The sequence below is a fragment of the Coenobita brevimanus genome, chromosome 50, assembly GCF_032717465.1.
Source record: "Coenobita brevimanus isolate Jiangsu-jjx chromosome 50, ASM3271746v2, whole genome shotgun sequence".
Classification (NCBI taxonomy): Eukaryota; Metazoa; Arthropoda; class Malacostraca; order Decapoda; family Coenobitidae; genus Coenobita; species Coenobita brevimanus.
The window spans coordinates 18,822,246-18,838,000 of record NC_137003.1 but is presented as its reverse complement, the minus strand read 5'-3'; the positions used below and the strand labels follow the sequence as shown (position 1 = coordinate 18,838,000).

Genomic DNA, 15,755 nt, shown 5'->3' with positions numbered 1-15,755 from the left:
CTTAACATCTATGGTCTCCCCAGATATATCTAAATTGGCGATCCTTAAGAAGGATCCCCAATCTGCTTTCTTATAGTTAAATTTTGGAGGTGGAGGGTCCGAAACGATGTCACGTATATAAGAGAGATGGGTAAATGATCACTTCCCAAGGAGTCGTCGTAAGGGTCCCATGAGAAATCTTGATGTATACCAGGGGAGGCCAAAGATAGGTCAATGGCTGAAAAGTTACCAGTACGATTATCTACACGAGTCGCTCTACCATCGTTCAGAAGACAGAGGTTGGACTGTAGTATTAGGTCGGCTACTTGCTCCCCACGACCATCAATCCTCAAGCTACCTCATTGATAGTGACGGGCGTTAAAATCGCCCAAAACTAACTTATTTCCAGGGAGATGTTCAAAAAGTGAATTTAAAGCATCACTATCAATGGGGCCATGTGGAGGACAGTAGAGAGAACAAATAGACAGATACGTGTTATTAAATTTTACTCTGCACGCGACAGCTTCCAGAGTAGAATTTAGAATCACTTCCGTTTGTGGGAGTGGTTTGTGTGTGTAAATGGCAACTTCGTGACCTTCATATCTTCTATACGAGTGGTAGTGTTTGAACTGTGAAGGATCAGGGTGATCCTCCAGGCGCGTCTCCTGTAAACAAACAGCGTCTGGCCTGTGTAGTGAAAGCAAGATTCCTATATTTGGTAACTTACTCCCAATACCTCTACAATTCCAGTGTAATAGAGTGAATGCAGTGGTTTAAGATTTTCATTGGGGGCCAATGTGCTTGGTCTTTTTTTGTCACCCGCCAGCAGGCGAGTGACTACCGGGGACCTATCCCGGTGCTTGTTTGTGGAGATCTCCATAGTCTGATCAATAACAAGGCTCCCAGACTCCACCGAGTAAGAGCTATTCTTTCTCTCCCTCGCTGGTCCAGGAGCAGGAAGGACATGAGGACGTGATTTAATCTTGTCAGACTTGTCTGGCTTCGATTTTGGCTGCACTGACTGTGAAGGAGCAGCGGCAGCCTGAGAGTAGGAAGTAGCAACAGGGATGTCCGTCAGAGAGTTGGAGCGTACAGGAGGCTTAGACTGAGAGGTAGGGCGTGGGGCATGAGGAGCGAATGTTAGGTAAGTCTGTGTCTCAACGGTGCACATCACGGGACGGAACACAAACGCCGTTGCATACGAGATATTAGGCTTGGGAGTTGCATGCAACTCCTTCACCTTCTTCCTAGCATCGTAGAAGGAAATGTCCTGTGTCGCTTTTACTGTGCAGACCTTCTCCTCCTCCTTCCACTTGGGACAAGCCCTCAAGGAAGTGGAGTGAGCACCCTTGCAGTGAAACCAGCACTCAGTCTCAGATGTACAGTTGTCAGCAGAGTGACACGCACTTGCCACACACGATGTTGGAAGCCCGGCAAGCCTTTTCATGGTGTCCATAGAGCTGACATCTTGAACAACGAAGGGGGTTCGGGATGTACGGTCTAACATTTACAATTTTGTATCCAACCTTCACATTGGCTGGAAGAGATACTTTGCCAAAAGTGAGAACAACTGTTGCGGTCTTCGTCCTTATGCCTTCCAAGAATCTTGTAATGAACCTCGCCTCTATGACATCTTGCTGAGAAAGTTCCTGTACAATTTCTTCTTCCTCCATAAGCACAAGATCCCTGCAGGTGATAACACCCTTGCAGGAATTCATGGAGTGGCGGATCGTTGTTTGGACATCGTGACAATGGAACTTCCTCAGTTTAAGCAAATCCTTGACCTGGGCTGAATTCTTGGTTTTTACGAGAAGGTCTCCACTCACAAGTTTTTTCACTTGTTCCATCTCTCATGCACACCCATCAATCACCTTCTTGATGATGAAGGGATTGAGGCTGGACAGGGGAGTGGAACCAACCGCATGAATCAGGACAAACTCGGCGTTGTGTACATTAATGTCAAGACGGGTACGTGTCTGGGGCCGTTCAGTCTTGGGGCAGTCCGTCCGTGAGACAGTCGGGGGTCGGTCAGGACTACCTCCCCCCCTGAAGGGGGAGGAGGCAGCAGTGGCGTCTGCCATTTCCCCCGTGAGGGGGAAGTGGGAAGAAAGAGAAAAACGACCAAGGGACAAATTACCCGGGGAAAGCCCACCTAGTCTGAGATTACCCTCTCAAACCACTCTCGGGAGGACGCGCCTGTGTGTATCTCACACCCCAGAGCGATCAGTGGGGGGTACGCTCCAGAGGTGAGTAAGCAAAGGCGATCTCAGTAATTAGATATAGACACCTACTATATCTACTAAGGCCAGGGAGGAAAATGAGATCTAGCTAACCTAACTTTATTGGTGTATGTACAAAGCTAACGCTGGTGAGGCAACCCTGCAGCTAGAGGAGAGCTCAGAAACACGTCTTCCCTCTCCATGACCATTCATCATAGTCCCCCTGAACTGTCGTCAGTGGGGTCAAAGGAGTAAGTGCATGCTCCAGTGGATGTGGTGGTGTCAGAACTCCATATCATAATAATACAAATAATAATAGATAGGAACACAAATGTGCAGTCTTAAAGGTAGTCAAGGTGTGGGAATAGGAAATGTGTCAGTGAGAGTCGACCAAAGGAAATGTGTTTGCGATTTCAGTGGGAAAGGAAATGTGTCTGCATTTTTGTAAGGAATGCCACACGTACACTATGTCACCGGAAATGCTACATACACACAGACACACACAAGATTCTAGAACAATCCCACATGTAGAGTACACATGACACTAGCCCTCCTTGGGAAGGATGGAAGAGTTAGAGAGTCAGAAAGGGGGTAGCCATGGAACCAAAAGGTTGTACAGAGAGGGAGAGAGAGAGAAGGGGTCTAGCGAGACAAGTCTGGGAGGTAACAGCGGGACTCTACTTTATACTTCACTCGTGTGTGAGAGACTAGTTAATCTTTTCAAGACAAATAAAATTATACATAGTCCCATACTCATCTTTACCTCTCCTGTCATTGCATGACAATGGGAACTAAGATTATCTACTTACAAACCTACTCACGTGTAACTACCGTTCATCCATGGGTACAACTTACGTATAACTGATCCACAAAACACACTACAAGAAGCTACGAAGTTCTACAAGATACGGTGGCAGCAAAAGTACGAACCTCGTCTATTAATCTACAGTGAACTTCTACAAAAGCAGGCAAGATGGTAACCAAGATCAGCTTCAGTTTTACAGTTGATTCTACATCAAGAAACAACAATTCTACGATCAAGTAACCACAATCGACTATACGGTAAGAAGAACGAGTTACGAGTGAGGAAAAACAAGCCCTACGATTAACTACAAGTATCAAGTCTATGAGACATCTCTATAATTTTCTACATGCACCTACAAGTAGTGGCAGTCTTCATCCCACAACGAGTAAATCACAATAAGAAAGGACCAAGAATACATCGAGATAGAATAATAAAACAAGCGAAAAGCTAGAACACAGCAACAACGACCAGACCCCCACCCCTCTCTCCAAACGTCCCCTACCTCCACCAACATCACCACGTTGACGCAAGGAGTGAAGAGGTCAAGACGACGGCGACAAATACCAGAACCCACATTGATCACTCATCTTACTCATCCACCTTGACTCAAGTTACTCATCGTTACTCACCACAGCTGCCAGAGTGAGAAGTCGTTGTGTTAGATTTTTGCTAAGAAGCTGAGGACACCCCACAACATGTCAATCAACCCGTGAAGGACAGCACTATCACCGCGTGCACCACCACTCACACCGTTCCCAGCACGGGAAAATTAGTGAATTACATAGTTACTTCATTTATACAATACACAGCAGTAGATAAAAACTTCTGCACAAACATATAAAACGTGCTGTATAGTTACAACTTACGTACACATACCTATCTCATTTATCTGCATAATTCAATCACTACATATTTACACCAACAATAAATACTCTACACTGTATATATTCATTCATTTACTGTAGCATTTATTTACTACAAAGGAGTGTTTCCATTTATATCTACATAAAATACGTGTTTCATACATACAACTACAGTTTACATTATTACATATCAAAGTAATACAGAAAATATACTATCACAGTTACTCAGTGAGCTATTATAAGAACTGTATTAAACATTAATTAATTAAAGCTACCTAGTGGAAACATACAACTTAAGTTACAAGGAAAAACAGAAAAAAAGGGCCAACACAAATGACGTTAGCAAGAATAAACATCTTCCACACAATCGTGAAGACAAAGATTTTCACACTGCTGATACATATACTGCCCATGACATATACAAATGAACAACAAGTGAGTGTATATAGTTAGTATTGTATATAGTATATACTGTACATATTTTTCATATAAAATAACAAAATATGGGGCTATATAATATAATTTTCAATATTATCTGTGCAGTATAAACTAAGCCTTAAAAAAGGGTCCTAAGTGAATTAGCCAGCAATTATGCAATCTAGGACAACACCGAAAAAGCGTAGACAAACGAAGAAAAACAAACTATAGAAAATCAATGCCTACAAAAAATAATTAAGATTGCATAACAGACAAACGAAAATAGGTGTAACTGTTAATACAAATGCCACAGTACAGCATAAACCTCTTCCATAAGTGAAACAAAGAGCATGTTATTGCTCTCCACGAACCAGTGGCAAGGCACATCATCACTATCATCGACCGCAGCATGACCAGATTAGCGATATCAGGACTGCAGTTACTGCAATATTACTGCAGTTACTACAATTATGTAACGACGATTGCATTACTGCACTTATGTTACAGTTGCTACAATAGTGTAACTACAAACGATATGTAACAATTACAATACAATAATGTACTATTCAATTATTATGTAACAATACAATTATGCAACAATTCATACAGTGATACTATAATTCTGTATTGCTACAATGTTACTACAATATTACTACAGTATTACTACAGTGCTACTACAATTATGTTACAGTTGCTACAGTAATGTAACTACAAGCGATATGTGACAGTTACAATACAATTATGTACAATAAAAACATTTTTTTTTTTTTACGTGTCCGAGTCTGGGTAAAGGCTTCAGGGCCTATTTCTTGGGGGCAGTGGCCTATCCCAAGGCCCAGTAGTCCTCCTACAACTCCACATGTCACCATTTCGGCGCTAACACCCACCATCCAAACTGAATACATGATGGGGCTGTCACATACAGGACTGGTGTATTGGTATTAGCGGGGGTATTTTTGCGACATGTCGGCGGGTCATCTGGTAGATCAGAAAAGTCTACTTTCAGGACATTCAAATACTTAAACTGTTCCCTGCCCCTGCCGGGATTCGATCCTGGGTCCATTAGGACTGCAGGCCGCCTCTCTACCGATTCAGCCACCGCCTTCCCCAATTATGTAAAATACAATTATGTAACAATTCATACAATGTTACTACAATTCTGTATTACCAGAATCATCATACAAGTTAGGTGAAATATTAGACATTACTAAAGAGATAACTCCGTATGTAATGTAATGACCTAGCAGTATTACCACTGCACAATTATATGCGTATGCCTGTTATACGAGTACATACAAATTTTACAATATGTTATACAATATTCCACACTCAATTTAACTACAGTGCATTTGCTCCATTATTATATGTTTACAATGTAATATGCTTTTAGAATATTATTAGGTCATTACAATATTATCATGAATATTATGTATGTTCAATAATACAGTATAATCAATATTATCTATTTATAGATTAAGGTATGTCAAAAACGAATGCTGTCGGAGGATTGCCAGCTGGAGTGACTGAGCAATGTCAGGACTCCATATTATTATAATACTAATCATAATCGATAGGAACACAAATGTGTAGTCTTAAAGGTAGTCAAGGTGTGGGAACAGGAAATGTATCAGCGAGAGTCAACCAAAGGAAATGTGTTTGCGATTTCAGTGGGAAGGAAATGTGTCCGCATTTCTGTAAGGAATGCCACACGTACATTATGTCACCGGAAATGCTACATACACACTGACACACACAAGATTCTAGAAGAATCCCACATGTAAAGTACACGTGATACTAGCCCTCCTGGGGAAGGATGGAAGAGTTAGGGAGTCAGAAAGGGGCTAGCCATAGAACCAAAAGGTTGTACAGAGAGGGAGAGAGAGAAAGGGTCTAATGAGACAAGTCTAGAGGGTAACAGCGGGACTATACTTTATACTTCATTCGTGTGTGAGAGACTAGTTAATTTTTTCAAGACAAAATTATACATAGTACCATACTCATCATTACCTCTCCTGTCATTGCATGACAATGGGAACTAAGTTTATCGGCTTACAAACCTACTCACATATAATTACCGCTCATCCAAAAGTACAACTTATGTATAACTGATCCACAAAACACACTACAAGAAGCTACGAAGTCCTACAGCGGGATGTAAGGCTATCTCTTGGTAAATAATTTTTCATGTTGTGCAACAGGGAAAATGGGCTCAGTTCAGGCGTGCTGTAGTTGGCGTTAGAAGGAGGGAAAGTCTGATATCTATGTATATTCCTGTCTCGTTCCTGGAATTACTTTTCAGGAGGACTTCTGCATCGTCACACTCGTAATAATTACCTCCGCCAACGAAGTTGGAGGAGGTTATGTATTCACCTATGGTTGTCTGTCTTTTTGTCCAGACGATATCTCCGAAAGTTCTCAATGAATTTCAATGAAAATTGGTGGAAGGTTGGATTATGGGCGAAGAAAGAATTAATTAAATTTGGGGGCGGATCCGGATCCTATGTATCCCACACAAAATCACCAAAAGTTCTCAGTGAATTTCAATTAAATTTTGTGGTAGGGTGGGCAATGGGCCAACAAAGGATTCATTAAATTTTGGGGCTGATCCAAATCCTAGGTATCCCGTACGATATCTCCAAAAGTTCTGATTGAATTTCAATAAAATTTTGTGGAAGAGTGAGCCATGGGTCAAGGTACAATTGACTAAATTTGGGGGTGGATCCGGATCCTATGTATTCCGCACGATATCTCCACGGATCCGGATCCGGATCCTTTTTAATGGCAATGGCGTTAGCCGAGGTATGCGCTTTCTGTGTGTTCTCTAGTTTCTGAATATTTTTATTCTACAGATCACGAGGACCAAACTGTGGCAGCGCTCTCATGGAGTGCTCGGCGCTGGATTAGTGGTTCTGGAAACAGTGGGCATTCTGTTGGGGCAAGGATTGTACGGTCGCCTCTCAACCAGCCAGTCCAACCACATGTTGGTGGGTTCCTGGCTACTCTTCGGTGCGGTGGTGGGCACAGCATATCGCGGCAGCCTCATTGCCTCTCTCACCCTGCCCAGGGTGCCTCCTAGACCAGAGACAATTGAAGAACTGGTTACAGCTGTTGATAGGTGAGGTCTGGCGAGTTTTTTATCCTGTGTTCAGGGGTGCAAAAATATATAGAAAATGGCAACGATTCAATGGACAAATATTATTCTTTTAAGATTCCAGAATTTATGTAAAAAAAAAAAAAAAGTTTTCCCGAGACGTATTATGACAGTTATTAAAGTATATATGAAAAGCAATATTGCACTGGAGTGATTGTGGGAGATCTTAGTATATACGGTATTGTAGTTATGAAAAGAAGCAACTGTTCGAAATGGAGATGTTGGAAATTTATGACGACATAAAATATCTATGGATATGATAATTCACTCCACAAATGTTGGGACTTTTGCAATTAACGTAAAGAACCATGTTTCACTGTGCCAGAAATTATTCATCTGGAACAATTAATATACCCAACCATTATGTATACTCGATAAGGAGCCACAACAATCCCCATGTATGATGATGAGAGGTTTGGAACATATGTGAAGATGAACTGCTTCCTAAAATAAATTTTTCTAAATGTGGCGAATAAATGTTAAAAAACAAACGTTTCCTAAAACGTATTTTAGAATGGCTAGGTTATACATGTACCTGGATATTAGCAAACGTTTCACAGGCTGATTTATTGGTATTATGAGAGAAATGTATAAACATACCCTTCAACAAGGCAAACTTTAAAAAAAAGTGTGAGAGAATTTTTCAAAATTATCGGGTTCGGGTGTATACATAGAGACAACGTTTCACTACGTTTTTTAGTTCTGGAAGTTTGTTTACTGTATAGGAGCATAGTTTCCCAAGAAAGATGTTGGTTAGTTTGGGATGCCTTTGGGTTAAGGCGCTCCAACCGAGTATGGTCCATAGCAGAATATGTCCGTGGTTTGGTTAGAGTTTATAGGTCACTTGACGCCTCAAAGGGATTTGTATCTGGTCATACTCCTCCTAAACGTCGGTACTAAGTAGCCTAACCACAGGGCCATGTGCTTCAATTAATAAATGATTAACTGACTGAGGACAGAATATACCTATATAAAACCAACGTGTCCCAAGACAATATTTGGTAAGTTTTGACACGTGTAAAGAAGCAATTTTCCTAAGACAGTTCTACGGAGATTTGCTAAGTTTCTACTGATCCATTCCTTTTCAGGCTGTTTCCAAATGTTGACTTTTTTTTTTTTTACCTCGATTTTATCGAAACGAAATTTGCTTCACGCAGAGGAGACTTTTTTAACAGTATGGGATAATGAAGACCCCAATCTAATCTATTCATTCATAAATTCTCTACTGATCAGACTGAAATCGTCAATTGATAGCAAGTAGGGGGTGTAATCTGTCGCTCGTTCATCCAACAATATACTGTTTAGAGAAACGTGTTTTCATCAGGAGAAATGTGGTTAATATTATAAAACATTTGATGCCAGAGTTTTGTGCCTAGTATCTACGTGTATTGTTCTGCTATATGTTTGCTTTTTACTTTTATTGTATTGGTTAGGATATGGCAACGTATTAGCATCATCATCATCATCATCCAGTGTCAGTTCACCTCAGAACATATGTCTCTTCCAATCTTCCTCAGGCTAACTTACTAGTTATTTGCCGGGTCGATTCCAGCTTGTTGTACTTAGGGATTTTTTTCTTCATCAGTTTCCTACCGATATCAAGGATAGACTAGCCTTAGTCGGGCCGTTGTATATATATATATATATATATATATATATATATATATATATATATATATATATATATATATATATATATCATCATCATCAGCCGTTTGAGTATCCATTGCAGGACCGGCCTATCCCAACCGAAGTGGGGACGATACAGCCAATGTATCTTTACCAAGTGGCTTAGGCTGTCTGGTAGAGACTGTATGTAGGGTGTGAAATGCTTGTAGTTTAATTGTGGTGTTGGAGTGGCTTTGGATGTGTGTGTGTAATCTGTGAACCAAGTGTAATTAGCCCGCGCAAGCCGACTGCGTGCAAGCATACTTTTATAGTAAGCGACACTGGTTCAACCACAGCACCCCTTATGTCCGCCAAGCAGTACGTGGCCAGGGGAACACTCCCAAAGTTTTTTATCCTGTCGGGGAGCGAACCCTCGCTCTCCAGTGTACGAAAATGCACACTTTACCTCTTTACCACAGAGGCTCCATATATAGATAGATAGATAGATATTTGTGACGCGATTGAAAGATGGCACGTGCAATAATTGGTAACTGGTTGAAGTGAAACCCAGCCTACATCAGGCCAAAATAGGGCATTCATGCAGTTCATACAAAAGTTGATTTGTATATTTCGCTATATTGTAAGTTCTCGTTTTCTGTCTGCACGTTCCTTTTACATTTGTTAAGTCCATAGTAAATAAAAAAAAATCTATATCGCTGCTGATAATAAAGCCTTTTTGCTAGTTTCAAACATTTTACAACAAGAATTATGTGGGTAACTTGTAACTGTGGAATAAATACCTGATCTACAAGCGGCCTATACTCGTAGATCAGGTTAAGTAGAATTATATACATTTTCCCAAATCCTGCCTTGTATTACATTTTTGGTGTTTTAATTTCCACAGGGTAACTATCGAGTCCTTCGGATCCTCCTACAAGAGATTCTTCTCCAATTCTGACTCGGACGCTTACAGGGCTTTAGGAAACCTGATGTACCTGGGATGCAACGTTATGGAGGGACTCAACAAAGCCCTCACCATGAAGTGAGTCCATCCACACTGTCACTATTATCGGTTGTTAGCATCTTTAACAGTATCATTAGTTTTATTTCAGAATGTTTAACCGCTAAAAATAGAGACTTTCTGTATTTATTCTTGATGCTACCGGATGATATGATCCAGTTTAGTAGGGCTCCCTAGTAGAGTAAGAGTCTATGAAGTTGCTCTCTCTCTAGACTGAACAGTCTTTCCTGAGGTGAGGCAGATCATATGGTAGTTCCAAGAATATAATTGATATAACGGCTTTATATTGAAACTATTGATACCTATGGCAGGGTTTCAGTATCTGAATTGTTCAGTAATAAAAAATCAAAACAGTGTATATTACCATTATGGACCGAAATGTAAAAAGTAGAGACGGATTGTAAACAAAGCTAAAGAACTATACTCTGCCTACTTTAACTTGGCTAGAATTGCCTTCATTCCATCTCAAATTCTGAGCTTTAACCCATGCAACCCCATGGAATATTTTAAGGTTTTATTCTTGCTACAGTCAGATAATATTATTGAGCATCGGAGAGATATAACGAAATGTAAACGTATATACAACCGTCCTAAATCTGTTCATTTTTCGATATCATCTCTTGTTAAATTAAAAAGTTTGATCGAGGACTGAGTAAACCGAAAAATACATTACTGGCTTTAATGGGTTAATAATAAATGTACAGGAGTATATTATATAGGGGGAAGAAATAAGGTGAAGAGTAAAAAACAAAAAAACTATTTCAAGTCACATACCGATCCTCTTATTTTAAGATGAAACCAACCATGGTGCATAAGTTCACAATGCAATTAATACGGCCAGCATTATACAATAAGAGTTTATCACGGAGAATCCCTGAAACACTCTTGGAGCACACGACCTTCCAAATTTCACGGATATGTGTTTGTAGGTCATACCATATGTGGAAACCATGTAAAGATACGACAGTACATTGTTCTTTCAAATGATGAGAGAATTCAGCAGTCAAAGTCGTAAAAGGATTGGATTACTTTCTTTCATTTTATGTCTCTACTCACCTTTGGTGGAGGAGGCATTAACTGATTGGTCTATCCATCTGTGCTTTGAGTTCGCGAGTGGGTCTGTGGGACCGAAACTCTCCTGTGGGTGCGATATCTCGTGAGCCCATCAGTGGATTTCTAATAAAACTATGTCAGTAATGTAGTACGAGATGATGAACGGAGGTCAGTTAGGTCAAGGAATCAAATGTCAAGGTCATATGGGTTGTACTTAATATATATTTGTAGGAACAACATTTCTTGAACCCCACAATGGATTACGATCAAACGTTTGTCAGTGATACACTGTGAAGGGATGGTGAACTGATTAGGTTATCAAGGTTTAGGAGTCAAAGGTTAAGGTCATGGGTGTGGGCACCATAACTGATGAACTCTTAACGAATTTCGAAAAAAAAAAAAAAAAAAATTGAGATACAGTATAAAAGGGCATTAAAATGATCAAATCAGCAAGGTCGAGGGGTTAAAGTTCAAGGTCGTATGGGTGTGAGCGCGATATCATCTGAGTCCATCCATGGATTTCTGCCAATCTTTCATCAGTGATACAGTATGAAGGAACAGTGAATTTATTAGGTCATGAAGGCCAGGGGGTCAAAGATCAAGATCATATGAGGTCAACTTAATTTATCTTTAGTTTTATTTCAGCCCAGTTTTGGAGGTTACTCTATATGATGAATCCATGCACAAGGCTTGGCAGAGGCATACCAAGCGACGCTTTGCTTCAGCAGCTGGAGGCCCAAATTCTCGGTATTTCATTGCCTTCACATTCTGCATTGGTTTTCTCTTTTTAATTTTTCTTCAAAAGTCTCTATGTCACTCCCCCAATTGTCTCTCTCCCTCTGTTTCTTCCGTTCTCCCTTCTGCAGCTGCAGGTCCCGGGTCTCTTTTCCCCTCATTTCGGTCAGCCTTTCTTTTTATGCCTCCGCCCACCTATGCTAGAGGAGGCATTAAGTGATTGATCTGTCCATGCGTGCGTTCGTGGGTCTGTTCATCCAGAACCCATCAATGGATTTCCGTTAAACTTTTGTAGGTGATGCAGTATAAGTGGATGATGAACTGATTAGGTCAGCTAGGTAAAGAAGTCAAAAGCCGAGGTCACATGGGGTCGACTATTTTATCCTTATGGGGGCGTTATCTCCTGAGCCTAGCGATGGATTTCAAGTAAACTGTTGTCAGTGATACAGTATGAAGGGACGATGAACTGATTAGGTCATCAGTTTTATGGAGGCAAAGATCGAGCTCGCTGTTCTTTGTGTACCCTTGTGGGTGTTACATCTCCTGAACCCCTTGACGGATTGCAACCAAACTTTTATCAGTGAAACTGTAAGAAAAAACAATAAATTTATTGGGTCAGCAAAATCAAGAATTCAAAGGTCAAGGCCATAAGGGTGTTGGCACGACATCTCCTGAACTGCTCGACGGATTTCAAGCAAACTTTTACAGTAATTCAGTATGAAAATATAAACTAATTAGATTAGCAAGGGCAAGTGGTCAAAGGTCAAGATCTTGATCAAACTTACGCCAGTGATACAGTATGACAGGAGGATGAACTGCTTAGGTCAGCAAAATCAAAGGGTCCAAATCATATGGGGTCAACTTACTTTAGCTTTAGCCATAAATAGCCCACAATGAACTCTGTCATTGAAGATGTATGACAAGTCTGTGCTCAAGGCGTTGCTGAGGTATACCAAGTCATGATTTGTGTGGACAGCTCGGGGCTTGAGTACTTGGCGTTTCGTTTTTTTTTTTAATTGTTTTTTACATAGTATAGAGCTGCTATTCACAGTAATGATTGACTGTCTACTAGAATGGGTGTTCCTAAAGTTGCAAATGGCCATGAATTAACATTTCTTGAAAGCAGATGAAACATCACTATCTGGGAAGACGGATCGCCGTAGTACTAAAGGTGTTCACGCAGTATATTGTTCTTATTTTGTAAGAGTGAGTGGTGTACACATCCAGGAGGGCCTCAAGTCTTGCACATGACTATGATCACCAAGTTGCTGGTACAGACGGTTGCAAAAATGTAGCGTAAAATTCGTCGTAATTCGGAAAGGCTTATGGATTATCGTTGCACCCACTTTCCGGTAATAATGTACTTCTACAGGAATGCCAATCACGAACATTTTATGAACCTGCAAATGGCTTTGCAACAATTTTTGTGATGATAGACGGTAGCACCAATATAATACAGATATGCAACTAAAAAATAAACGTTATTTGCAACTAATACTCCCTTGTTAGGACTGACTATTTGTTACCTCTAGGCGTGCTCATCTTGGCGAGTTTCTGAATTTGCAAATGATCCTCAATCAACATTTCGTGAGACTAGACGGAACCTCACCATTTTATCTGGGAAAGCAGAGTGTGCTGAAGCTACTGTTCGCTTGGCCAATACCACATGATGCTCCCTACAAGCCAGCACTAGATGAGAAACTTAGGATTATGGTTCAGGTAAGTATCAAGATGATCAGTGGTGCAAACAGCTCTTCAGACATCATAGCAGAATAATGTGCCCATGGATACTGGTAGTTTAGAGACCGTTGTTCATACTCTCTCCATTTCCATTATAAAAGCTCCCTAATCCCTTTTTCTTAGTGATTTATTATGGGTATGGCTGGGAAATACCCATTTATACATTATTTATCTAGAGTATGCCGATTCTGGAAGACTTTATGTAACACAGAAGGGAAGAGTAAAGTTTAATAAGCAAAATAAATCGCTAAGGTAAAGATGTTAGGAAGCTTCCTCAGCCGACGTGAAGACTTGTCCATTACTTTAGAAGAACCTGTCTACAGTGTAATCGGTACAGTATGAAGAGAAACTAGTTGACTGTAAGAAACTAAGTGGACGTTCCTCCTTTCTCAGTCATTCTGTAAGTTGTACTTTTTTTTTTCTTCCTGTCCACTAGCTTTTGGAATAGTTCATTCCTAACAATATATTCCTTGAATTTGGTGACGCATTGTCTGTGTTTAGTCTTGTTGTTTTCAAACGATTGTATTCAACTTGGAAAAGACCTCTTTTATGAAAGGGGTTCTGGAAGGCTATGCCTGACCTTCTTGTTTTAAAACTCACTCCGTGTTGGAGAAGGTCGTCTGTAGATAGCAAGGATAAAAAAAAGTATGTCCTAATAGTTAACAAATCAGATCAAATATGTATTGACCTGTTTAGCCAAACGTAAGTACAAAGTACACAACAGGTTAAAGGTTAACTCTTTGGCTGTGAATTACCCTACTTTGTACTTTATGTTGGCAAGCGTTAGACAGTTTTAAAGAGCTCAAGAGGAATCTAAGACATCTAAATTTAGGGGGGAAAATCTTATATATGTTACATTTGGGCTGAGGAAACAACATTCATTATTTAGTTTCAGCTTGTTGCAGATTATTTCATTTATCTCCTAGAAACTCAGTGCAACCAGAGGTTAAGGTTGGTCTTCAGCTATTCACTGTGGCGAGTTCCTATGAAACAAAGAAAATCGTATGTCATTAACCAAAAGGAATAATGAGTAATGGTAGTCATATTGTCAAACCATTAATTGAAAGTTTTAGGTTATGAAACAGTTATCATGTTATACTGATAGTTGACTTTCTTGTGTTGCATTCAGGCTGGCTTGTATAAACAGTGGAGGAAGGAAACTTTAGAAGCAGCTACCCGAGAACGACGATTGAAGCAATGGGAAGAACTAAAGCAAGAGCCGAAGCAAGAGGCATCAGACAGATCCTCATCCAAAGTCAGGAGCCTAACTTTAACTCATATGCAGGGGCCTCTGTTGCTTTTCCTGTTGGGTCTCACTCTTGGGGCTGTGGCGTTTCTCCTGGAAACTGTGATGTCTCTGTCAAACTCACACTTACGTCGCTCAGTTCCCTTGGCCGCAAACCCACAAAAGTTCCCAATGCTCACCTGAAAACTCACTTGAAGCTGGTCACCTCTTTCTTGCTCAGTCAGTCACATACTTTCTAAAATCCCTTCCATGATAATTATTAGTGAAAAGAACATAAATTCTTGCAATAATGTAATCATTTGTTATTATACCAGTTTTCTATACATGATCTACAAAGAAAAATATTGCAGAAGAGTTACTAAAATACATAAAATGACAAGTGGTGCGATAGCAGACATCACAAGTCTTGCTGCATGTATATTTTAAAATGCCTTTCACGTTGTTTTTTCAAACATTAATGTTGCATCTGGCATATGCTGAAATGAATGTACCGAATGTTACTTATGAAAAAAGTAGACTTTTCAAAACGGGAAATATGGGAAGACGAAACCGCCGGCCGAAATCACGGGCGCCGAATAAGCCTAATACATGGCGTATGAGGTCGGTGCAGACGATCTTATACTGATTCCGTACTCTCGTTTTGCGTTCATACGGCTTTATATTACTTTTTTTTTTTTTAAATAGATATTTGAATGGTAATTTTTCACAACATGAAATAGTAAGGAAATATGAGTCAGGTGATTAATTGGTGTTTGAGCTAAGAAAAATATTCATCCTGGTAATGAGATGGTATATTAATGTTTCCATAACAACCGTAATACTTTTCGCGGGTTGAGTGCGTCATTGCATACGGACTTCACCTGAGGTCTACTAATATATTGCAATCAAATTACCTTATATTGGTTTCATATAATACTG

General features: G+C 40.2%; 1 protein-coding gene across 1 annotated transcript in view; it reads left to right on the top strand.

Moving 5' to 3' along the window:
- Positions 1-15,020, top strand: part of LOC145399692 (ionotropic receptor 93a-like) — a 57,989-nt gene extending 42,969 nt beyond the window's left edge. The window contains exons 8-12 of the mRNA XM_080272238.1: positions 7,133-7,398; positions 9,947-10,084; positions 11,762-11,863; positions 13,384-13,570; positions 14,721-15,020. Coding sequence (XP_080128364.1) covers positions 7,133-7,398; positions 9,947-10,084; positions 11,762-11,863; positions 13,384-13,570; positions 14,721-15,020 — 993 coding nt within the window. The remainder of the gene's footprint in view (positions 1-7,132; positions 7,399-9,946; positions 10,085-11,761; positions 11,864-13,383; positions 13,571-14,720) is intronic.
- The last annotated feature ends 735 nt before the right edge of the window (positions 15,021-15,755 follow it).